Source organism: Oenanthe melanoleuca, chromosome 3 (genome assembly GCF_029582105.1).
Source record: "Oenanthe melanoleuca isolate GR-GAL-2019-014 chromosome 3, OMel1.0, whole genome shotgun sequence".
Lineage (NCBI taxonomy): Eukaryota > Metazoa > Chordata > Aves > Passeriformes > Muscicapidae > Oenanthe > Oenanthe melanoleuca.
This window is the reverse complement of record NC_079336.1, coordinates 4917276-4943720: the sequence shown is the minus strand read 5'-3', so window position 1 is coordinate 4943720 and position 26445 is coordinate 4917276. Positions and strand designations below refer to the sequence as shown.

Below are 26445 nucleotides of genomic sequence, written 5' to 3'. Positions count from 1 at the left end.
CTTTTCCTCTTCACTGTTCAGTATATTTGCAACACCATGGTGATGGCTGATAAGAAAACAAGGTGTCAAAGTGTCAAGAAAACAGGGGTTGTTTACTTTCTATTAAATATGAAAAGCAACATCTCCCAGCTTTCTCATGGCTAAGCCCAACCCAGAGAGTGGCTAAACTTTTTTCAGGTGCACCTGAGAGGTGCTGGCTGCACATCTGTACAACAACACATCACACACTTTCATATGTTTCAAAGCCTGGGACATCTCATTTTCCCTGGATGCTTTTCTGCCTTGAGCAACAGCCCATGCACCATTTCTTTCAGTCCAGGAAAAAAAAATAAACAAAAACCAACCACTTGTCAATAATGATCAATGCACCAGTTATGTTTTTGTAAGCAGACTGATGCCAGGTGAATTTTACAAGATATCAATCATTATGGATACAATAGAAATACTGGTTTTATGGCACTTAATCTTCTCCCTCATCTCTCCTACTGCAAGGTCCCTCTCTGCTTTAGTGTCTCATATAATTTATAAGATTACAGGAAACTTAGAGCAATTTTCCCCAGTTTTTCCCAGTTTTTCCAAGTTTTCTTTTTTTAAAAATTATTTATTTATAGTTTTGAGAACTACTTAGCCAAGAAATTGTCTTTTTTTTTTTTTTTTTTTTTTTTTTTTTTTTTTTTTTTTTTTTCCCAGCTGTGCTGGATGGTCTAGGAAAGATACTGCTTTTTCTCACTTATATCCAGTGGATTGATCTCTAGCACCAGTACTGGAGTTATAGAAGGACAGTGGGATCTGTTACAGCTTGAATGACCAAAGCACTGACGAAAGGAGAAGTCTTTCCCCATTTTCTGAAGTTTTCAGAACTATATGAAAACCTTCAGTCCAATCACCCACACAATTTTGGGGCCAGGGAATATAGTCTAGCTGTGGCTCTGCACACAGGAGCAGCCCACTAAGCAACAAATAAACAATTCTCATCACTGCCTCTACTTAATTATCCAGATGACCTTCAAATCCAGAAGCCAAAATTCTTGGTTTTCCTAAGAAACAAAAATCCTTTCAGCACAGAGAATGGGTTTTCCTGTGGCAAACCAGAAGCAAATCCTACCTTTTCACTGGCATTCTCTCATCTTCTGTTTTCCTTGGGAGGACCAAGGCTCATATGCACAACTCCACAGACACACTCAGGTTCAAGGTGCTGATCCACTCACATGCACAGAAAGCAAAGATCCCCAAAGCCAAAAGGAGCGTTTTAGAGTGCTTCTCCCAGAAAGGAAGCTGGAACTTTCTGATGTTTCCCTTTCAAATATTTGAATATCATGTAATACAACAATACTGCATAAATACATATATCAGGAAAAAAAAAAACAAAAACAACCAAACAAAAAAGTACCCAGCAAAACCTTCAATAAACTATTTGCCCTAATCTTTCAATCTCAGCTCCTGACTTAGGGAGATCACCTATGAGAACATCTTTGACCAAACTGTTTTCTCTTGGTTATCTGCATGTGGGGGATATCCCTTCTGACATACAGCTTCAGGTTCTGAATTAACAGTCTGTGTAACCCTTCTTGTATAGTCTGTGAAGCCTTTTGATGACAATTTAGGCATTAAGTTCCTGCTATAGGAATGACTTAGCCATTGTTCCTAGATCTTAGCTCACTGGGAACTCTGAGCAGATGAGAAGTCACAAGCCATGGTATTCAAGGCTCTGCTTCCCACTGCTATCTTTGCCTCAAACATGCAGATGGCTTTAGTGGATTCAATTCTACCATTTATTAACTGAAGCAAGTAATTCCTTCATTAATAATGTTTTTTAAACCTTTACTATGAACCCAAAGAGGGCAAAGTAGAGTGCACAACTCAGCAGCTGTAGCAGAAAAAAAATCTCAAACTGCAACCCTCCTTTTCCTTTTAATTTGGATTGGTATTGACCTGCTAAGGAGAAATGTGTTTACTGACAAGGTACTGGCCTTTTCTGAAAAAATGGCATCACAGCCTTTCAATTCTTTGAAATTTTCCTCATCACAAATATTAACAAATGAGTACATATTTTACGGAGAAATACTGATTTCTTAACAACAGCTGTAAAGCAGCCAAAAACCCTTGGAAGAAAAACAGTTACTCCATTTTAAGCTATAAAAAAGCAACTAAATAAACCAGGAACTGTGGGATTCATAGCAAGATCAACTCCCTTGTTCCATACATACTTTTATCCTTTTCCAATACTATTTCCCATTGAATAATATTGATTCAACAAGGTGGCAAATACAGAGGAAAAATCGTATTCGTATTCACCTTCATATCCCATACTTTTACCAGTGCCAATCTAAAGCATTACACAAATTTTATTAAGTGCCCATCTGTTCTGGACCCTTGAGAAGAGAGTGAGTTTAAGAAACCATTCTCAGAAATTAACTCCTTCTCATTCTGGGACACAGCTGCAATTTTGGTTGCCCCTTTTCTCATATTGCACATGGGTGTGGACGTGTTTCTGAACTTCATGTCTTCCGTCTCTGAGGTTTGTTTTCTTATTTGCAGTTGTTGTGGCAAAGAAGAACTGGAGAAATGACTTTGACACTTCATATGCAAGGCCTGAGGTCTGTGGTCATTCTCATCTTTAGCACCAAACCCTTGCAAACTGAGTGTTATCCTTGTCTCTGTTGGGTGCATCTTTTCACGTGTTTCCAGGACCAAGGGGCACCAGCCAGGCTGCTGCAATTTTCCCTGATTTTGGTCCACAACCCCATTGTGGAGCTGAAAGAACAGAGTGGGGTGGGAGAAGCCCTGCATGTGCCAGTGATGAGGCCAGTTATATACCTAGGGAAGGGATAGATCCCTTCATGCAGCTCCTTTGGGTTTATGATCAAAATGCTTTAACAGGGCAGTAACTGAAATGCCAAAGGGCCAATAGTGACATTCAATGTGGCAGTGGCTTCAGCAAATCTACACTTCCTCAAAGAGCAAACTAGTTCCAGTTTTTTAGCTCTGCTTTTTGAAAGATCTGCACACTGACCCTACACGTTCAATACCTGCTTGGGGAGCTGGAAGAGGGGGAGGTTTCAGGACCCTGCTGCTTCCAGTGTAAAGCCAGGATCTGAGCATGGTGGTTTGATCTGAGATGACTTCTGTTTATGGTGTGCATTCATTTGTCCACCTTCACTCACCTTTCAGCCCCACAGCAATGGACAGACCCAAGTCCCCACTGATCCCAGCTGAGCAGCCCTGGGGAGGTGCCACCTCCTGCACACCATGGTCAGTTCAGACACCAGTGGTTTGTGTTTGCCTGTCTCTTGGTTGTCACACTGCAGGTGACCTAAATTATCTCTCTGTATTTTAAATTTTTTCCAGATGGTGAGACCTCATACAGGCAGGTGTCTCTGAGCAGAACATGCCCTCAGCCATGAGTGGTGGATCCTCTTTCCATCCTTCACTACAGGTGGTGCCAACACAGGGTGGGTGCTAGATCTGTCCCTCTGTGCAACACACACCTGGCTCTGTAAATCCACAATAATCAGGTATTGCTGCAGAACATCAGCACATTAAATGTTGGTATTTTCTGGCATGGAGAAGCTCATGCATCTGCTCCAGGGAAGATGCCCACAATAAAATAACAGTCTTGATGTGACCATCCCCAGAAAAATATCCTTTATAAACAAAATAAAAAAGTCCCTGTGCCCTGTAAAATGGAACAATCAAAATAAATTCCTAGTTGTAAACTTATGAAAATAACAATTGGGGGATCCTTTTGGTGAGGCAGAGACAGGGAGGTTTGAAACAGCACGTACCAAGCCTACCCTCGTTGGCAAGGAAAGGAGTTGCACAAGTTCTTCATAAACAATTTTATCTGCAGTCATTAGGCAGCAATCCTAAACACTGAATGAGTTCTTCCCATCATTTCACAATAGGTTTTTTTCTGGTTTCTAGGAACTGTTTGAGAGAACTGCCACTCAGCATCTGAGAAAAATGTGTGGCTGTGATACAGAGTTAATACATTTTCTTGGGCATTGCCCCATTGCAGAAATAAAAATATCATGTCACAATGTACTCTACTTTCCTCTAACACTTTCCATCCAGTACCTATAAGCACATTACAAACATGAATGATTTTATTATGGTTTCAAAGATCCCTGCCCAGAAGGAAAAACAGTTCCTGTGCTGAAAATAAGGAAAAGAGGATTGAAGGGGCAGTGGTATGAAGAGAGGCACAGGCATCTTCCTAATGCTCAATACAATGCCTTATGAAACCCCAATCCTGTCTTCATCTAGTACCTTAAATTAATGTCTTCCAGACAAATTAAAAAAAAACAACTGAGAACAAAAACAGGGCAGAGGGGAAAATACAAAAAAAGATGGAACAAAAATGCCATTTTAAACCACTGGCCTCTACTCAACATGGAACCATTTTCTACAACAAGGAGCAAGTCAAGCAAATTCCTTGTTGAATTAGTATTTTCTACAGCTCCCCAAAATCTGTGAATTTTGCAGCTCTGTAAAACAGAGGGTGAGATCCCTGCCAGCACTGTTCCAAATCCCCAGACGGTGCAGGAATTCCTTCTCCACACACAGGGGCTGATCAGTGCAGGGACAGAAGCACAGGCTGCATTTTCAGTCCTGACTTTAAGATCCAGCTGCCAAGTGGCATTGCTAAGACAGACCTCTGGAGAGTTCTCATACTTTTTTTTGGCTTATTCTCCTGGTGTGTTCATCTTAACAGAAATCAGCTGTTTTCCTCACTTTTACAGTATTTGCAGAACAGACTTTAGCATCTAGCCTGGCTATTATTAAAAGATGAGAGCATCCTGCTCTTTTAAGAGAACACCACTACTGGTAGTAAACTGACAAAGATCCTTTGCATCCAGGTTTCCTGAGATCTGTCTGGATTACCTGGGGTTTTTATCCCTTCTGCTGCAGCCTGTCCTTCCTATTTCCTCACATTTGCCAGCCAGCCTTACACATCCTGGAGCAGGGATGAAAACTGTGTTTTACTGGAAGAAGCTGTCTCAGAGTGTTTGGACGTAGCAGCATCATTTTCAGCCACCAAGGACTTCTTTGGAAATCAAGAAGCAAATAATCTGTGGGGGGTTGAGGAGCTACCTTAGTGTTTAGGCTTTGATTTTATATTTAATAGTGCCCTAAAGGCACAGGTTGGAGGAATATTCACCTTCCAGTTCATAAAGGGGCTTCAAGAGAGATGGAGAGGGACTTTGGACAAGGGCATGGAACTACAGGACATGGGCAAGTGGCTTCCCACTGCTAAGAGGCAGGGTTAGATGAGATATTAGGAACAGATTCTTTGCTGTGGAACAGGATGATCTTTAAGGTCTCTTCCAACTCAAACCATTCTGTGATTCTGTGAGTACAGCTGAGAGGGAAAGGAGAGGTCACTAAGCACTGGAGCCCTAGGGATATTCAACAAGGTTTTAAACCCTTATTGCACCTTGTGTGCCCGAAGTCAGAGGCAGAGACAAATCAAACCCTAATGCAGATGCTGCAGAAAAAGTCACCAACTGCACTTTGGAAGGTTGGAGGTGGACATCAGGAGAAGCTTGGGGACAGAATGCTCCACTGAAGCCCTGGCTTTATCTCCATGCTTAGAAGACACCAAAACTTGCTGGGCACAGCCTACTGAGAGGATGTGGTGGCTGTGGTCCTGCATGGAGCCTCCCTTGAGCCAGGAGACCAAGGGAGACTCCTTCACATCCCTCAACCAGCACTTCAGTGACCCTTCATTGATTACACCCACACTTACGGGCAGGAAAACGCCGCCTCCAAAACCGCGGGATATTAATAGAGAGACTTCAGCTGATCTCTCCTGGCGTGATCACCATCTGAATTCGGCCTCGTGGCAAACATTAATCACTGGCAAGTTGCTGTGGTGTATCAACTTTAACATGGGCTGTTTGCTTTTCTCTGAGTGTTGGGACATCCCACGAGATGCAGCTGCTCATCCCGAGCGAGCTGCTGGGGGGGAGTGGCCAAGGGCTGCAGGGATCTCTGCTTTGCTTCCTGCCCCACCACAAATCCTGACTAAATCTGTTGAGGCAGCACAACTTGGCCTCAGCTCCGCATTGTTATTTGACCAGATCAGCAGTCGGGAAACTGGGTCATTTTTTTCTAAACATGTGGTTTAGAGCTGTGCTGCTTCAAAGGACACTATCCAATGGTGTGAGACCAAGCACAGGATTTGTAGTAAAAAAAGCTAAACAACAACAACAGTAACAACCAAAGTTCAAATATCTTTGTAAACACAGAGCCCAGAAGACACCCTGACACAGTAGGGAAATAACAAAATCCCTGATCTATATTTAGGGAAGCTGAGGTATTGAAAGAGGAGTCCCAAGCTGTCTGGAGAATCACAGAGGATGCTGAAATTTCTCAGCTAAAGAAGTAAAACTAATTTGTCTCATATTTAGAACTTCTTACAAATATAAGGATTTTTTTTAAACTCTCACACAACTGGAGTAAGGAAATTCAAGCCTGCTTGTTATTTAGGTAACACAGTCAACATTTGAAATGCACCTACACTAAGTAACATATGCAATAAATGCACACAGGAGTAGCAGGGCAGGCCTGAGAACTTCAATTTTAAATTATGTTGTACATCCCAAGTTATTTGTTTGCACTGCATCAGATCACCAAAAGCTTTTGGAAGTTTGGGCTTTGCTCTCTTTCTATCTCATGGTTTTATCTGTTACTGGCGCCAACAGTTTCCTATTCCCATGGGGATAAATGCTGAGATTCCCCCCTCCAAAGTCATACAAGTATAACAAATAGTCCTCATGGGAACATCTCCACACATCCCAGACTGACATTGCACCAGTAGATCTAAAGAGAAAAGATAATCACAGAAGGCCCAAGTTAAATATTTAATTTTTTGCTTTAAGCTTGTGCTTAAACTTTTCTTCAAGATGTTGAATAGAAATGTTCAACCTGCTCCCAGTATTTTATGTCACAGTTTTCCCCATCACCTGTCCAAGGCTTATGCATTTCTAACAGATAATTTTCAATCCATCCAACAAGCTCTTGGGCTGTACTCTGCAAGCATTCATCCAAGTGGTGAATGTCTGGACATCCTCACTGCACCCCTACCCAAAACATGTTCTGTTGTGACCCCCCACATGCTGCAGAACACTGGTCATCTGTGAGAGGTTACCCAGGGGAGGGATTTCACCTCAAAATATCAATATATTTCCTCCTGATGGTGCAGAAGGTAACTAGGCAGTTCATGTCAATCCTTGGATATATAACTGAGGTTATTTCCTTCTTTTCCCCAATAAACAGCTTGATGAATGTTTTATTTGGTGTCAGAACAGAGTTTGGTGCTGAACCATAAAGTCAGACCCTGCTTCTCACACCCACCTCTCCCAAAGAGCTTGTTTTAGGCACAAAAAGGCTAATTTAGGCCTGTGGCTGCTCTAAGCCCTTCCAGTATTGCTCACAGCCACGGGAAATTAAAAAGTTAAAACCGAGACCAGCAGGGAGAAGCAGTGTAGGATTGCATGGGACCATCAAGGCCAGACTCCAGTGATTCAGAGCTTATGTTCAACCCTCACAACCCAAACCCAAGATGCTATTTATTGACACCAAAAGATGGGGAAAACAACAGTCACAACCCTTGCAGGAAACATCCCCAACTCCTGTCTCCTAAAGTAGTTTGAGCCTTGTCTGCCCCCACCACTCCTCTTGTCTCTGTACAAGGCTGTCCTCATGTTCACCAGTGGTGCTAACTTGCCTTCTGAGTGATTGATTTCTTTGCTAAGGTAAAAGAGTTGCCTTCTTAAGCTGCAGGATAAACAAAAAAATCAAAACCAACATCCCCAGCATGAAGTTCAGTGGGAACTACTGTACTGGATCAGAGAAATGGATTGGCTCTATCAGCCCTTGTGCTGACCACGCCTGCTGTAGATATCCCAGAGAAATGAGCAGAGGCCAACAAAAACTGATCTTTAAGGTCTCTTTTGACTCAAACCATTCTATGATTCTATGAAAAGAGAGATCACTGTAACTCCTCAGTCACCCGCCTACCTATGAGTTTAATCTTGTCCAACCCCTTTTTCAGATTTCATTTAGCTCAATATGTGTTTTCCATACAGTCACACAAGCAGTTTTTATCTCAGACAACAACCTGCAGCAGGCAGCTCCCAGCCTGCCTCACAGGCCCATGGGATAATTTGGAAAAGATCGTGGGAGGTCTCCAGATCACCCTCCTGCTCAAGCAGCCTCAGCTTGGAGGTCAGACCAGGTTGCTCCATGTTTTACCAGTTGGGTCCTGTAAATCTCCAGGAACAGAAGTGCCACAATCTCCCATGGCACCTGTTTCAGCACTTCACCATACAAAATGGAGAAAAAAATGTTTATTTCCATTGAGAATCTGAATTAAGTGACCATGAAAGCAAGACTATAATGAGGGTCCGTCTGGGCAGTGAGTGGCTGAGATGGGTTAATCTGTGTGCCAGAGGGCAGCAAAAAGTCCTAGCACTAATGCTTGTAGCATGAGTCCTCCAAAAAACAATTTGCTTGGTTCCTTACTCTTGGATCAAGCTTCCCTACAATCAGGACTCGGATAAAGAACTGGAATACAAGAGCCCTCAAGCTTTAACCGCCACACAGGAAATGTTTAAAGGTCATTGGTAAAGCCAACAAGAGCTCCCAAAATCAGTAGCAGTGACATTTAAACTTCAGAGTAAAAGAGTTGTCTAAATGATCAGAACCTCACACCTCTCTGTGCTATGATTTCTTTCACAGACTCAAGAAATAGCTAAAAAGGATAAGAACTTACTATGAGACCAGGCACAAGCTTGCACACAACTCCTGTCCTGTCCTCCTGCAGACAGCCTTGGGTGAACTTAACCTCACCTTCTTTAGCTGCATCTCCTCCTACACCTGACACTAAGCTGGAGGAAAAATAATCTCCTCCTTCAGTCCCCTCCCAATCCATATATCTTTTGCTGCTTGAAAACTCTTCTTGCCTCAGGCCATGCAAATCACAAGATTATCTGTGACTGCATCCCTCAGGTCTGACCAGGAAGAGGTGGAGATAACTCAACCCCCATCGTGGAAAAGCATCACAAATCCAAATCCCTCCCTCCCAGTTTGAAAATCTATCCCAGTTTTCCCTGAGAATGTCCTGGCTAATGCCAGTTGTTTGGTTCCAGAGTTAATGACCTAGCAAGATGAACAAGAGCAGTTTGCACTCCTCTAAGAAACACAACTTTCAATAATTTGCAGTCTCAGGGAAAGAAGTGATACTTAAGATCAGGTTTAGAAGGTGTCTTTCACCACCCAAGGGCCTGGAAATTTGCTTTTTATATTTAGTTGAAAACTCAAGTGCTGCAGAAATTAATGGGTCAGCCACAGACAGCCTGGTCCCATGTCCTACCATGTGCTTGCTTTACCCTGCCTGGTGCCAAGAAGAGACAAGGAAGAAAAAGAAGTTTAGAAGAACATTAACAAAAAAAAAAAAAAAAAAAAAAAAAAAAAAGAAGCCATTTTATTGAAAATGAAATTAAAACTTCAAATTAATATTACAATCATGAGAAAATGCCAAACAATTCAATTTACAGTTGCAACATACAATACAAATAGTCCCTTTGAAGTTGAAGTAAACTGATCCACAATCATTGTCTGTGGCATAAAGCAGAGTGTGTTTGTACAATATGTGCATGAAAAGCAAATCTTGGGTGACAGCATTTGAAAAAATAAAAAATTAAAGCTTGTATTTACACAAAATGCTACAAATATTTTGTTCCAGCAGAAATTCAAGATTGGTAAAGCATATTTAACAACAAAAAAATTGGAATGTCGCTCATATTACCTAAAGTTACTGTAAAAGTATGGTTTTGGCTGATATACTTAAAAGTACTGCATTAAAAAAAAGCAAAGAGTTATCTGTAAACATGGAAGTAAACAAACATCTAAAAAAGTTTTCAGAAAATGTTAAACTGAAATGCATTCTATTTAAAAACAACAAGAAATTCAGGGGGGGCATAGAATGGGGCTTCTTTGAGCTCATGGCTGATCCAAGTTTAATTATTGCTTTTGCTCATGGCTTGCTGCTGCTGCAGCCCAGCCTGGGGCTGAGCCTTGCTTTGCTCAGGGTGAAAGTGCAAAATTCTCCCCATTCCAGATGGTACCTGTGGAAACTGGTAAATCTTTGCTCAGGGGACTGCTGGCAACAAAGGTTCAATGCTAAGAAAGACACAGCAGCTGGGCTTTTAAAGGAAACGATAAATGCCAGGTGAATGATGCTGTCGGATAAATAATTTGCTTTACTCTTCTGTCCCGACCCACTGCACCCGATCTGGTTACCCTTAGAAGGAGAGACAGGAGGATTTAATCCTCCATTTTGCAAAAGGGACATTGTGCCTGTTGTGCTGGAATAAGTCTTTGGTAGGATAAGAGAGCTGGAAGTTAAAAAAAAGGCAATTTCTTTTCTTTAAATCTGTGACCAGTGCCAAAGATTGCCACTGCCCGAAGGGAAGGGCCGTCGTACCTTTGAGAAAACTCTGTTCTGTGATGCCAAGCACCTCACAAAAGCTCAGATAAGTTGATATGATTCACTACATAGCACCGGTTGGGTCTGTAAATCTGATTCAAGAGCATTTCCAAGTGAACTTGAAAGCATTTTCTGAAAGCTCTGATGAGCATCTCTGCCTCAGCCTGTACGACTCCCTCCATGACCAGGGATATACCAGGACAGATTTTCCAAAGGCACCAGGAGGGTTCAGGAGCATGGGGATCTACTGAAAATCAAAGAGCTGGTGCTCCTCTGTCCACAGGTGCTTAGAAAATCCTTTCCTTCCTATCTCAAGCAGGCAGAGCCAGGTCAGACGAGGGCAAGGATCGACTGGATCAGGCACGCGCACCTCGACTGGGCGGAGAAAACGTTTTCAACGTTTGTCCCTAAAGGTCCAGTTGAAAAACCGCGGGGACACAAACAGAGTCCTGTCGGTATTGGGCAAAACAAAAGTCTGGTCTGTGCTGGATTTATCCAGAAACAAAAACCAAGTGCTTGAATTTTACAACAAAGTCTTAAGGAAAAAAAAAAAGAAAATCTGGGTTGCTGCCTGCAGCCACTCTTAACAACATTTCAACACAAAAGCACCCTAAAAATTACTTAATATGCATACAGTAAACCTTAAAAAGCCCTTCTCAGCAATAACAAATAATGTACAAATATAGTACCTTTTATTAAATAGGAAACAGCTTGCACTGGCAGTACATCTCTTTTTCTCTTGCTTACTAAACAAAACACAAAACTGAAATGTGTAACCAGACACTGGTTTTTTAAGTGCTGCTGAGACTAACAAACGTTACTTTACAGTTACAAATAAATGGACAGTGGTATGCTTCAAGCTACCACAAACCAACAATAAATAGAATCAATTACAGCTTCCATCTTTGAAGGAAAACTAAGTATTAGAAGAAAAACAAAGTGTCTTACTTATACTTTAAGCATACTTGGTATACAACCTTTAGAAGGCAAAGACTTTATTAATTTATTATTTTTAAGGGCACGTCATCACGCAGATTGGGGGGACGTACCATGCTAATGGCAGCTCGTTTAACAGCTTCGCTGCTAACGAGCAGTGAGGGTGGTGTCTGGCTCTGTGTGGCTGTGCCCAGCGTTGGTTTACTACCATACTTTGGAGGCAGCCAAAGATCACCCAAGGAGCAGCTTGGAGGAGGCTGCGGGCAGCCGTGACTGAGGGAGGGAGCTTTGGCCAGGCCCACTGGCACGTGCTGAACATCCCACTAAGCCAGGCTTAACACCTGCCTGGGGAGAGCGTGGGGAGGGTGGCTCAGCTCCCACCACGTCCAGCCAATGCCATGTCACCTCCCTGCTTGCCGTGGCAGCCCTGGGCTGGCCAAAACTGGGGCCTCTCTGCCAGGTAGGATGGCCATGGACAGGTTGGGGTTTGGGTGCAACCTGCTGTGCTCATACCACCCCTGGGAGCCCCAGGGTGGCTTTGGAGGTGAGTTTGTGTCCTCTGTGTGGGCAGAGGGGAGTATTGCTGCCCTTGTGCCCTTGTCCCTCTAACATGGCAACAGCCACATCAGCTTCAGAGCCACCACAGCACCCGCACGGCTCCCGCATTTAATGCTAACGGGTGGTGACTCGCTACCAGGCAGTTTCTGTCTCAAGTTTGAAACCTTTTAATTCCACTGAGTGGGCTGAAATTGCAAGGGGAGGGGAAAATGTTTCACCATTTCTCCCTTAATCCCATTTCTGAGATATTTAACAATTCATCATTTGCAAAATATGGGCTTTGAAATGGTTTTGATTTTTCTTTGGGGGGGAAAAAAAATGTTGAAATCTAAATTATTCTGTCAAAATAGACCATTTTAAATATGAATCTTTTCAAATTTTGAAGTTCTGAGAAAAAAATCCTTGGAGAAGAAGAAATTAGAGGAAGGGTGGAAAATATTTCATCCTTCCTACCATTTTTCCAGTGTCTCCACAACTACTGATTAAAAGGCAAGACTGTGTTGAAGGCAACCAGACAGCTAATAAAAATATTTTAAACACAATATTTCCTTCATAAGTTATATAAAAAAAGATCCTACATCCAAAATCATTTGATGTGGATGCATTTAGGTTGGGTTTGCTGTTTTTAAGTCACATTGTAAACTGGTTCACACTGGAACTGCTTTTCAGAGTTGGGTAAAGGTCTGAGGTTTACACTATTGCAGAAATGTAATAATAAAAAAAAAAAAAAAACAAAAACACTTTTAGAGACCGAAGTCAATATATCATTACATTAAGAAACGTTTAAAGGGTCCAAATGTCATTAAATAATTATAAATATTCTTTTAAAATTAAATGATGATTCATGTTAGCAAACAAACTCAAATTTTATACATTTATAATTTAAAAAAAATAAAAAAGAACATAGCCGAACACAAATACTATGTATACCATTTTGGCTCTAGTAATATATATTGCCATTCTCATATTTTGCATAAGTAATAACATTTTGTTTTTTTGCTTTTCAAGGTTTTGGTTGTTATATTTGGTTTTTGGCTAATCGAAGGCAAAACGAACGGATATAAAAGCAAAAAGGAAACCCCGGGGTTGGCTCACCTAACTTGAAAACTCATTCTCTTTAAGTACCCAAAAACAAACCAAAAAAGCAATGAACACAGAGAAATTCCAACCATTATTCCCAGCAAGGCTTGGACAGAGTTTTTTGGGACAGCTGTTTTCGTCTGAATGGGTCATAGCAAAATGGAAGCAACTTGCTCTTTGCTTTTTATGTGCACCAATACAAACCAGGTGAATTGCACTACAGGTGTGGAGAGGGTCCCATACGTTGTATGATTGCAACTGTATCTGGAGTTCATGGTTAATTTTGTTTTTTTATTAAAATAAAAGGGAATGTAGCCTTTGCCTTGCATCACCATGTTTCTCCTGATAGCCAGGGAGTCCGTTCTCTCCTTGTTGGCAAAAGTACTCACTAGTTATTACAAAACTCTAGGGGGGAAAAAAAAAGGAGGAAAAAAATTCCCAAAAAGAAAAAGAAAAAAAAAAAAGAAAATAAAATGAGGGGATGAATTTCTTTGTGTGTGTGTGTGTAGAAAGTACATTTTAAATACAAAACAAGGTAAAATGGTTCCAAGGGGAAAAAAAAAGCAAATATGTGCTTTGATTCACATAATCTGAAACATGGGTTGTGGTGTGTTGGTAACTCTTGTATTATTTATGGCCATTATCATCCCATCTACACAGTTGCACATATTGTTAAAATCTGTTTTTTAAAAAAAAAATAAAACAAAAAGCAGGCACTTCATAGTTAGTCGACCGTTTGGTGGTTTGGTGTTTTTTTTGGTTTTTTTTTTTTTGGCTTGCGGAGGTCGGGCCGGCTACGGAAGAAATCTCAGTACGGCCTCCAAACGGACTCATCCATCCTGCCACTAGAATTCAAGACGGTTGGGGAGCTGCTGTGGCTGCCATCCGCCTCCACCCCGTCACTCTGGGTGGGCAAGTTAGGGTTTAGCAGGGTGCTGCCGTTGGACGTGGTGGTGCACGGCGGGAGCATCCTGGAAGGGGAGCGGTCCCCTCCCGGCACCATGGGGAACTGGTATGATCCTGACGAAGTGCCATAGTAGAGATATGGAGTGCTGCTGGTCTGGAAAGGTCCACTTTGGTTTTGGGAAGAGCCGGGGTAGGGTGGTGGTAGGTAGGTGTGGTAGTGAGTGGTTGCGGACATACCCAGTGACATGCCTGAGGTGACTGGCGGTGTATAGGTAAAGGTGGCTGGATAGTGCATTCGTGGGTTGGAGAAGCGGCTCTCAGTGAGGGATGAAATGCTTGTGAACTGCCTGGGATCTGAAAATGGGCCCAGCTCTGAAGCACCTAAAAAATTATAACAAAAGACGGGGGAAAACAATTCTGTAAATACCATTTTTTGTATCACGTGATGATAGAATTTTATTTTTCTAAGATAACCCACTTCTTTTGGCCCCCAAGAGAACAGCAGATCATATCAAGCAACACATTGCAAGGAACAGAGTCATACATCTGTCTTCTAGAAGCGCTGGGCCAAACTCATCCCTGGTCTAACTCCACCGATGCCAATGGAGGGAGCAGTATTGCCAACCTGAAGTGTTCAAAGGTCATGAGCCAGGTTGGGGGGGAAAAAAAAATCTCAAAAATCAAGAGATTGAAAAAGAGCCAAAAAAAGAAAGGGGAAAAAAATATTGCTAAAATCAAGAGATTTAAAAAGAGCCAAAAAATTAAACTTGGTCTTGGAGTTGATTTACCTTCTGGTTTCAGAGTTTTGAGGGTTATGTGTCTCTGTTTTTTGCTCGAACCTCTTGAGAAACTCAGGTCTGGTTGCACATGAAAGCTGAGATTCCCACCTCAGCACAGGCTGTCAGGAGCTGGGATTTCCAGAAAAGCAGAAATCACTGTGCAACTTGTAGTAAAGCTACAAGAGCTGGCAACACCAAGTTAACTGCACCACTGACACCAGGGGAGTTACACTGGGGGTGACTAAGACCCACTTCTTGCCTTAAATCGCTTTATTTAGGTGAGAATCCACTCAGCTGCTTCCTTTGGCTAAAAAACAGTTCGCTGCATCTGAAGGATGGACAAGGCCATTGAGCTGATAGCAAAGATGCAGATTTTACTCTTCAGAGAAGTTGATGGAAAATTACAAGCCCAACACTCTCTTTTTGCCATTGAAAAAAAAAATTGTTTTCTCATGTAGTCTCTGCAGTCTGGTTGAAAAAAAAAAAAAAAAAAGACCACACAGTTTATGACTACTGTGAACGTCTGGATGGTAACGCTGTGAATTGGAGTCTAACGCAAAACAGGGATGGGTAAACTCATTTTGCCTAATTTCTAATCCCACATCAAACACCCAAAGCTTTGGAGCAGAACTGGAAAGCAAACGTTAGCTTGGTGATGTGCTTAGGAGATTGTGGGATGGACAGGAGCAGAAGACAAAGATGGTGAAAGCTCGTACTGAGAGCCAGAAGAGTGGAAAACAAAGAGGGTGTGGGAAAAGGACAGGGGGAAAGAGGGAAAGCCTTAAGAAGAAGTACAGAGCAGGAGGAAGCAAATGCAATGGCCAGTATGCAGCAGACACATATGTTTATAGAGAGCTGAAAAGAGCAGGGTATAAATAAAGGGGGGAAATTATGAAATCAAATGGACCCTCCCTGCACTTGGCAGCTGACACTCCTGCAGCTTTACAGCCCTCCAGATCCAAGGGTTCACTCACCTCTTTCTCAGTCTGCTGAACCTAACTAAAAGGAAAATATGGCATCTTCTAGATGCCAAACAATGCTAAACACTGAAATGCTCTGTGTATCCTCAGTTTAAGATGAAGGAATGATTTTCCTTGCAGACAGGCTTCAGATCTGCCCTGCTGACACTGCTGTGTAAAAGAAAGGTCTCTCCAGCCCTTCTGTTCCTGGTCCACTCTGCTGTAAGCAGCAGACTCAACAGCCTCTGCCACCTTGTGTGGCACATTTTGGGATTTAGATCACTATTCTTGCCTGTTCTCCCAGCTCAGGGAACCCATGCCTACAATAATATCTAAAAGCAGCAGTGGGGCAAAGCTCAGGCACAGTTTGGGCTCAGGCTGGAGGACCTGGCCCACAGCCAGCCAAGCCTCCAAATCAGCCTGAAACCTGGGGATTATAATCCTCCATCTCTAACAATATTGAGCACAGAGCTTTAAGTGGGCAGGCAGTAAAAGCCCATTCTAAACTCTGATGACAATGTGATTACTATTATCTTTATCTGGGACTGAATCAGTGACCTATGGGTGAATGGGTCTGTCTCCATCATCAACCCCTCCAACCACAGTGCCCTGGAATGTAATATAACTTGTACCTTTACAGCAAACACTCTACTGCTTTATGCAATTTCTTTCGTTCCCAACTGCAAACAATAGCCAGAGGCAATACCACCCAGATTCAAAGCTGTAATTTTGGAACACTATCCTTTATATTGTGAACAGGTCTGATACGTATCTGGAAATATAAGGTTAGAACATAATTTCCCCAGCTGCTCAAAATACTGAGTTTCAATCTGCTACTGCTCATTCTCTTTTCTTTTTTTTTTTTTTTTTTTTTAATTTATTGTTATTGCGACTCTCCCAGCATGAACAGAGTTGCTCTTAGTTTACCCTGATGAAAGCTAAACAAGACTTCTACAATCAAAGGTGGAATTGGTGTGAGTCTAAGGGTGTAGAAGAACATTGGTATTTTTGGTTTCTTTGCAACCAATACTACTTTTTTTTCTTAATACAAAGGTCTCCACACAGTTTTACACATTAAAAGGCAATCTCCCTTTCAGAGCTAGATCCAAATATTATCTGCATGGGTTCTGCCAAGAGGTCATGTCTGTGTGGAATGACTGGGAAAGTGCACACCACACGTAGGCATTTCAAATGTGAGGCTGCAGACCTCCTTATGTGCCCTAGTAAATCCACACTTGTTTGTTTTTACTGTTGCTTGTAAAGCACAATCGTATTTACCCAAGGGCCAAACACCCATAACCCTGTCTTATCTCACTCATGGCTGTGTCTGCACAGCTCCTGCCCACTCACTTCTCCAACTCCCCTTTTGCCCAAGTGCCTTTTGCTGTCTCCATAACTCCCTGCAAAGGGCTGTGATTTGTCCCCAGCTTTATTGTATCTCCATTGTGTAAAGATATTTTTAAAGATCAGAAAAATCTCTCTGTTCTAAAGATTAATTTCTAAGGGAAACTTACTAAAAAGTCAGCTCTAAACCTCAGCTTCTTGCCACCCTTACTGCTGTTCAATCTTGCTGATGTATTTTCACTCTCCTCCTCCTCCTTTCTCTGTGCTACCTCCTTATGTTAAGGTTGATTTTGGTTCTAACTTGGAAACCCCAAATGCTGCTTCATTTATACATAAGCTCTTTGCTGGGCTGGGAAGAGAAATAGTTCTACTGGGTATGGCACCCATCTTTGTATATCTAACTGTGCACAAACAGTGATGTGGATCAGCACTATAGTAACATGACAGTGCAAGTATATAATTCATAATATAATAACTATAATATTATAATAATTTATTTATTCCTCTCTCCAGGAGGATTAAAGTTTTATGCTAATTTTTCCTCCGTCAGAGCAAGAAAACCATTTGCATCTGTGAATTCCCACTCTCGTGATAACTTGCATTAAATGGGTGAAGCCTAGACCCTCCACCCTACTTTGTGGCCACATTGCAAAACAACACTTGTATAAAGACAAGAGACTTTATTTTGTGCCACCAGAAAGAAAAACATGTCGAAGAGCACAGCAAGTGATCTTCTCCTGTACAGTCTCATCAGCTGACTGGGCTCAACAATAAAAAAGAAAATTAGAAAAAGGTGTATTTAAAAAAAATAAAAAACCAAAACACTTTAAATCTGAATGAGTCCAGGTTAAACTATTTTTAAATTTTCTAGGCTGATTCTTTCCTAACATAGCCTGGCACCCTAGTTTTCTGAGAGCTAAATGTTTAGAACAGAAAAGTGGTCATGTTAATATGCCAATATATATGCTAACATCCCAGATTCAAGAATACTGCTCCAGTGTGTTTCATATTTAGAATAAGAACAATTAAAATTCCATGTGGTTTCACTTATTTTGATGCAGAAGCCTCATTAAAAACCCTAGACCTGGGCATTTGCCAGCAGCCAGCTCAAATTGTTTTGCATTCGCACCTAAAACCCAATTTTACCTGTTGCAGCTTTGCAGCTCCACCATTCACAGCTGCATGTTTGCCAAGGTAATTTCTCTTTTGCAGTTTACAGATGCCAGCTAGTGCCAATTAATGCTCAGGTCTCAATTAATAAGCTGGGCTTGTGGTTTGCAGAAAATCAGGCAACAAATTTCTGTCAGGTTTACAGCGCTTTGGCCAATCACTTCCAATTATTAAAGATCATAATGTACCATGGACAGATTAACTCCTTGTAGGTACAGCCAGCTGACATCTACTTTAAAGAGTTACAGGAGATTTGTATAACTTAAAAATATTACAATTTGTTTTGTTATTTAATGCCATAACGTTACTAACAAAAAAAAAGCCCCCTTGGCTTATTGCATATGTTTCACAGGGAATTTCTAGCTCATCAAGTCAATGCAGAATCTTTTGATGCATGAAACCAGAGTAATTCACTGTATTCACTGAACAGTCTGTCTCAAGAAAATTCAGCAACATATAGTCAAATTTATTTACCAGTAGATAAATGATTCCCTTGTGTTTCAGGGAACTTCAGCGTTAAGACATTTGCTGAAGTCGAAACTAGGTTTTGTGGGGTTTTGTTCAACAGTTCACTTCAGGCTGGGACATTGTACTAATTGACCTATTAAAATAGTTTTTTCCTTCCCCAACATCTACATCTCTGAATTATAAGTGCAGCCTGGATTACTTACAGCTGATAATATCGCCTTGGATGAAACATGCCACACACTTCACATGATGAGACGATTTCAGTCTCTTACAGCTTTGCCAAACTTTAAATGTTCTGGCTGAAATTGTCCATGCTGGGCGTCTGTCTCAGGCTAAATTTTGATTTATGCATTTATTTGTTTTTAAAATTTCAGCTGAAACTCTTCTGCTGGGAAAAATACATTGTTTTACCAATCTTAAACTCCGAGGAGCCTTCCTTTGAAAAGCTGTACCAGTTCCATGCTTTGAAGTAAGGACTTGAACTTTGGAATAGGAGTGGCGCTTTTTTTGTGAGAGATGTTGCCATGAAAATCCAGCCAAATATGAACAAATCATAAGTGCTCTGACTAAAAATGGGCAGAAGAGTCTGTGCCCCTACAAAGACACTTGTCTAGAGACTGGAATGAAATCCAGGAGTCACAAGTCCTAGCATTTTTTCTGCAAATATTGCTGAAACACAGGGACATTGCCACCTGTCCCCATGCCAGCCTAACAGAGGATCAGTCCATCAACAGCTCCAGTCTCTGAGATGGCAGACCCTGAGAGAAAGGAGACCATGTGGGTGTTCCAATAACATTGCAAAGTAAAATTTGGGAAGGTGGGGTTATTTGGGGTTTGCTTTTTTTTTACAAATCTGAGAAACTATAAACATAACCAGAGGCAAACAAAGAGATATTCTTAAGGTTACCATGTGATGAGTGAGAAACTTTGGAAACACCAGCATTCAAGTTACTTCTCCAGATGCACTTATGACAAAGAATTCAGCTACACAAGGTGCTATTCCTTTCTCATTAACCTGCCCAAGGTGGCCACCTCTGGAGATGCAACTGAGTTGAGGAATAGAAAAGACTGCTGTCTATATATTCCCCAGATCCACTGCTCCAAGAAATCAGAAGTGGTGAACAAGGCGAGAGAGACCCAATTATTTCCTGAGTTAACTGGATTTTATATGTGCTTCTACCACATGGCTCCTACATGACTCAGTTGAAATGTCTCCAAATCCCATTTTCACTTCCCTCATTTTCTGTGTGCAGCTAAGATGTTGGCTTCTGATTTGCACGTGTGCTAAACATTCCCAGCTGCAGCTGAAGCCAACGGGATCACAGGTCTGAGCACAAGGACACAGACAGAACTGAAATTGTGCTGTAGGTGACACACAGAGGGTGCACATGAGACCTTAAGGTCAATCTCATTTCTCTTTCTAAAGCGGGTTCTTTTTTTCTTGGGAATATCACACTGCAGTGAACTGTATACAAATGCTATGGCAGAAATATTAGAGCAAAGCCAAGCAAGAAATTAAGGATTCCTTCTTCAGAACAGCACTTAATGCTCTGCAATAAGCAAGGCCTGAGGAAATGCAAAGAACAAGAAGCAAACAAAATATTGAAGAGCTGCTCATTAAGTTAGCACTGTCCATCCTGTGCAATGAATGAGACAGGAATCCCGTGGGAAAAGTATCATGTGATCCTGTAATTAAAATTTTTAATATAATGCATAAGCAGAATGAGGCTGATTTAAAGTTGCACAGGCAATGTAAGTACTGGGATTTTCTAATTTCTGAGCTCCTGGTTTTGCCAGTCTGAAGGAATCTTTGCAGTGTGTTTTAATGGGGGAGTGATTATTTTCCATCTGGATCTCTTTGGGTTTTCCCTCAGCATCCTTCTGTATCGGGGGCCAGTGTTATTTTATTCTTCATTTTGTTAAATTCTTGTTCCTGTGTCTGCTAGTAAGTGTTTATTGAATCACAGGCAGCATCATCTTTCTGCTTCCTTCCAGACAAGCCTCTGTGTCTCCAAAGCTGCTGTACCACCTTCCCTCTGGATGCCAAAACACCTCCTCCTGTATCTAGTTCTTTCTGTAGTGTTAGGTCCTGACCCCACAAACCCACACTGGTGCTCAGCTTCATGCTGGAGCTCAGGACATTCCTCCCTCACATCCAGCAGTGAGTGTCTACGTGCTGGGAGGGTGAGGGCCAATGCAACACCACAGAAATAATGCACCAGGCTCCCCCCCTCTCTGGTTTACTTTCCCGATGTGCATGTGTCATCTGGATGTTTGGAACCATTTATCATAGGAAATGATATGTTTTTAAATGCTCTTTTCCCTCCCTTTAGTTCAGGAGAAAAAAAAAAAAGTAAAAAAGCATTTGACTTTTTTTTTTCTCAATTCCCTCCCCCCCCAGGTCACCCCAAAAATGTCTCCTTGCAAACAATAGCTGCAGAAAAGGTGTGAACTGGGCCCCCCTCCTACTTTCTTCACCTCAACAAGGTGTTAACTTCAAGGCCTAGTTGGGACCATTTAAACTGCAACATTATTAAGCACAGCAGTCTCACAAAAGTCAGAGAGAGGAAGGAACACTTAACCCTTTCAGAGCCTCACACACAGCAGGCAAGACCTAATTCCAGAGCATCCCTTCTCATAGCTCCTCAGTACCCCAGTTCACACCATAAACTGCACGGTGGTGCCTCCTGGTATTTAGGTAACAGGTCTTTGGCACCTAAAATACCACGGATTAATTTGCAGATAGATGTTTTCACTGTATTTATGGTTCTGCACCTAAGCCCTTTGCTGGGAGAAACACCCCATAAATAACATAGTTAGTAGTGATCATTAAAGTACCACTCGAGCAAATAAAGGCAAGCATTTCTCAAACAGAGATGTTATATTGCTCAACACCAAAATTGGAGTCTTTTTGCATTTCTTCAGCCTGGGCTCTGTCATTACCTGTCCTGCTCCCTCAATAGCACTTTTCTGCTGGATGAAGCTGCTTTTCTTAAGGCACTGAGGTCTTGCTGGGTGACATTATGCCCTGAAAAACAGGCTGCTCTCTGCACCCCCGAAGATAGCTCACCTAAAATTTAGGGAACATCAATAGATGGAAAAATGTAACAACCAACCTCATCTAGATGGACTGTTGGGAGCAGAAATGAAACTGTGGAAGCTGCAGCCATCACCATCTCATTTACAGAAGTTGCCTCACTTATACAGGATTTATAAACCTTCTTAATGAGGACCACAGGAGGGGGACAAATGGTCACATTAGAGAAATAGATGCTGGGTTGGTGCTTATGACCTGCCACCCGTGGATGCCTGTTGACCTGGTGTGCTGGGAATTTCTCAGCCTTTGCTATCTCCTCTCAGTGGCTCCAGTCTGGAGCAGTCACGGGTGATTCGGGTGGAAAGGAACTGGCAGTGAACCAAAAGCCCCCTGCTTGTTTAAAGTCTGAGGCCATGGACGTGCTGCACTGGAACCAAACAGTAAATAAAGTTTCCTGGAAATAAGTCCAGGAGCTGTGCAGCCCCGCATGGCACAAGCACGCACGGAGCGCAGCGCTCTCCGCTCGCTTCTCCCCAACTTCTCCTGCCTGAATTTCAGCTGCCTCTGGCCAGCCGAAAGGCATCAGCAGCAACACTTGAGGCTTTTCTTGGAGAGCAACCTCAGAGTGTTGTATGCAGCAAGGGGGTGAAACCGCAGGCACAGCCGTGGAGAGCAGTGGGACAGGAATCCTGAGTAAATCCAGTGAATGGGAAGATAATATACATCATGGCTCACAGGCTACTTTATTCCTTCTTTTTCTTTTTTTTTTTCTTTTCAGAAAAATGTGCCTTAACTGTCCAGTATAAATATTTGTTTCCAATGTTGTCATGAATTGTACTTTTCCACTGCATGCTACTAACTCAGAAATACCATCTGATCCTCAAGCAGACACAAAGGAACTATGTTTTGCAGGGACAGGGAAGGGGGGGAAGCCCTTGGCATTGCTCTGTTATTTCGCCCTTTAAATCCCTCCTTTTCCCTCCCCATCCAAATTTTCCTTTGCATCTTATTCAACTAATGGACATCTCTCCTGAGGACAGAGGATTCCTTGCTGGTTCTTGATTAAGAGTTTTTAAGAAGCCGTGAAGGAAGATATTCTTTGAAACTGGATCTACTGTAGGATAGGAGCCAGCACACAGGACACCGTGTCTTTCAGAGAGGGCCACACACAGTGCCACTCCAGTCATATGACTTCTCTGTCACATCCTGAAGCCATTTCCAGCTCGTGTGCGAGTTTGTACTCCCATTTAGAAAAGGATGGGATATATTGGGAACACACATATGGAAACACTTTCAGGGAATCAGTTTCCATGAAATCCATAATAAGCCAAGTGGCTTCAGATGTGGCAGTGTGCCTCAGATTAGCCAGAATGAAAAAATAAAAATTAAAAAAAGGGGAAAAAAGGGGGGGAAAAAAAGAAAAAAAAGTGAGGGGAAAAAAAATTTCAGTTATTCAGTTATTTCAGTTTCAAGGGGGGGAAATACGGAAAAAAAAAAAAAAGAAAATTAGAAAATTAAAACCAACTAATGACTTATGGCTACCAAAATAGAGAGTCACAAAATAATGCAACTAACAAGAGCGCTTCTCCTCCCCCAAATAAGAACTGTTATCAGCATTCCTGCAGCTCCCAGAAAACTCTCCTGGCATCTGCCAAGCTCACATGGGGTCGGCAGAGCCGTGGCCCTGCCTGTGCCAGCCTGCATGGGTTGGGCAGGTTACTGTCTGGTAACCTGTGAGAGCAATTATTTCTTTCCCTTAAAAATTTTCCTTTCCTTTCATTTCTGCCCTTCCAAAAGCTGCAGCTTGGTGATAAACTGTCCGTTAATTTAATCTTCTGGAAAATGCTGGATTCAGGAGGGGATATGCCCTGGATGGGGTTGGTTGTACCCAAGCCATACAAAAAGCAGGGTTTATTATGGGATGGTGTATTTGGTTTGCCAGGCAGGGGGTGGATATCATCTCCCTGCTGTGCTTGGAGCCAAAGCTCAAGAGGAACTGCCAGGTGCCCTGCCTGATGGGACCAGAGAGAAGGAGCAATCCCAAACAGCACAGAAAAGGGCTGGAGGCCAGGAAGGAGGGAAGAACCCAGCTCATCTGAGCTACTGTGGTGCTGGAATAATCTTTGCATGGCTGAGGAAGTGGGAAGAAGTACAGATCAAGTGGCAGGAGCTCAAATGGGAACTGGAGAGATGCTACGTGCATGTCTGCCACAGATACCTGCCTTTTTATCACGAGAAAATAACCAGGAATTTGGCTGCTAACTGGGGCCGTATCCTACAAACCCTACTTTTCCTGACAAACAAATGGCTCCACAAATAGTCCCTCTGTTTCCAATAGGGTTATTTGCAGTAGGAGGGACCACCCAACACGAGAGGATCAGGCCCTCCACTCCCTCGCTCTGCCGCTCGCTTCGACTTCCACAGCCAAATGTGAACACAAAAAATACCCACGGGCTGCAAAGGCTTTTCCTCAGTGCTGCTGGAAAAGCCCTGGCCTGGGATGGCTGTGGAAAGGTCTCGTGTGCCATTAATATGATGCTCTGCCTGGCTTCCGCCGCCGAAATGGGGATTTGCCATTTGTTTCTCAGGCTGGTTCTTTCCACTCAAGTCCCAGCACAGTAACTAACTGAAAACTTCTGCATCAAGGAGAAGGTCTCTTTTAAAGTTTGGCTTGGCTTTGCTTTCAAAGAGTTGTCTGTATATTTTAGAATATGTAGAACTTGCCTTTGATTTAAACCTCGCTCTTAACAATAGACAAGAGACGATTTCTCTGCTGAGCGATTTAAACAAAAACAAACATATTTTGGTTACTCGGCCTTGTTTCTCAAAACGCTCTCTTTTCTTTTTTTTTTTTTTTTTTTTTTTTTTTCCCAGAGAAAAATCAAACCCTACAAATCGTTACACTTCTGGCCAAAAAAACTTAAATTCACAAATGAAGATAATCCATTTCTTTTTGCCCTGAACAATATCGTACACAGAGAAAGAAGAGCACCTCCCCAGCCCCCAGACATCCATAAAACAAGAAACCCCTTCATCTAAACAATTAAAACCATACTTTTCTCCTCCAAAATAACTTCTCCCTTCAAAGGACATTTTCAGCCTCTGTCCCTGTCCACAAGCAGGGCCATGGTGTTGATTTTTAGTCCTCCCCAGCACGCATCCCGTGTCCCCAGAGGGGGAACAGCCACACCTGGTCCTGCAGAGGCAGAGGAAGGTCACTGCTTGTGTTGGGAGCCAGGGCTGCACAGGAGCAACTGCTCCCAGGCAATGAGGGCACTTAACCCACAGCACTTCTGGCTACTGGAGAAAGAAGAGGGGAGACACCACGGAGGCATTTCCATCTTAGGTTAAGGATTTTAGCAGCAGGCACAATAATGCTGTTGGAGTGAAAACAGTGGAAAATAACTCACACAGTGACGGCCAGAGTTTTTTCCCTTACAGTGAGAACACATTTCCCCCAAGTAACACAACAGTAGTAACATTGGGCCCTGTGATAAAATGCTCAAACACATCAGCGTGACTCAAGGCTCACGGGCCAAGGAAATTTCAGGAGGCTCAGGGTGAGAGGGAGCCCTGTGGGGAGAGCCAGGGGTGAGCACCAAGCTGAATCCTGCTCCCATCTCATGGGGCAGAGTCAGAACAGCTCAGGGGTGCCACGACCCTTGGCAGCAGTGAAGCTGTGGCTCTCTTGCCACCATCACCATGAGCTTCAGGAAGATGGAGGAAAACCTTGCACACAACTGCTGGGCTGTTTTCGCTGCAGCTGCTGCTGTCATAGCTAAAAGTAAAAAATACTGAGCTGTGTAAAGATCTACAGAGGTTTCAGTCCATGGATTTAGGCACTCAGTGTCTGTTTGGACATCAAGTTGCCACAAAATTCAGCAGAGCACAGCTAAACATAGCCATAAAGCAGGGCTAGAGGCACTGTATCCCTTCTTATATTCACTTTGACAACATACAATTTTCAATCTCATTTAATAAAAGCTGTGTAAATCCCTCTGTATATTTTTTTTCATTCCTTTCAGACCTAACCTGAGCTTCCTACTAAATTAAGGTGAACTACTGTAAGCAAAGTTTCAATCCATTATAAGATGGTCTACACAGCATCCCCATTCATCAGCTGAGCTGAAGCTCAAACCAGCCCAACTCTGAACACTTCTAAATAAATGCTTCTTCTCCATGGTGCAAAGTCTGAATATGGGTTTTATCCTCCCAGGAAGGTGGTGATGAGAAAACGAAACAGACTTGAGTCTGTAACAGCTCACATCATAAACATGCTTGAGGCTGTTTGATGTACAGCCCCTTAGGCTATACCACTAGCAGCTCTTTAGACCATCAGTAGAGATTTACCTCAGATATAGTATCTTGGATTTTAAGTTCAGATCATCAACAGTGATTAAGAACAGAAATAGAAAGCCCACTTAACCATTAAAGTTGTTACAAGGGAAAATGTGATACAATGCTTTCTGACTTTTGCTGTTGATTTATTTTGTGAATTTGGGCAAATAATTTGATTTTTCCTGTGTAAATTTTTCTTACTATACAATGTATATTTCAATACTTCATAATAGCCAAGTAACAAAAGTTAGTAGAACAGTTTGGAAAATACTATTAAATCCTTTGTTGGAAAATGTTGTAAAGTTACAAAGATTAAAGGCAAAACCCAACAGACATTTTTTATAAGCTCTTCAACAGGTAAAGACACAGACACTT

At 42.3% G+C, this 26445-nt stretch overlaps 1 protein-coding gene across 5 annotated transcripts in view; it reads right to left on the bottom strand.

Moving 5' to 3' along the window:
* RUNX2 (RUNX family transcription factor 2) overlaps positions 1-26445 on the bottom strand; it is a 157638-nt gene that overhangs the window by 53624 nt on the left and 77569 nt on the right. For 3 of the 5 annotated variants that reach the window (XM_056487547.1, XM_056487548.1, XM_056487549.1), the window contains one exon: positions 9491-14356. The exons of the other annotated variants lie outside the window; for them this stretch is intronic. In XM_056487547.1, the coding sequence (XP_056343522.1) occupies positions 13878-14356 (479 nt within the window). In that variant the 3' untranslated portion in view covers positions 9491-13877. Of the gene's footprint in view, positions 1-9490; positions 14357-26445 lie in introns of those variants that run through there. 5 annotated transcript variants of the gene reach the window in all.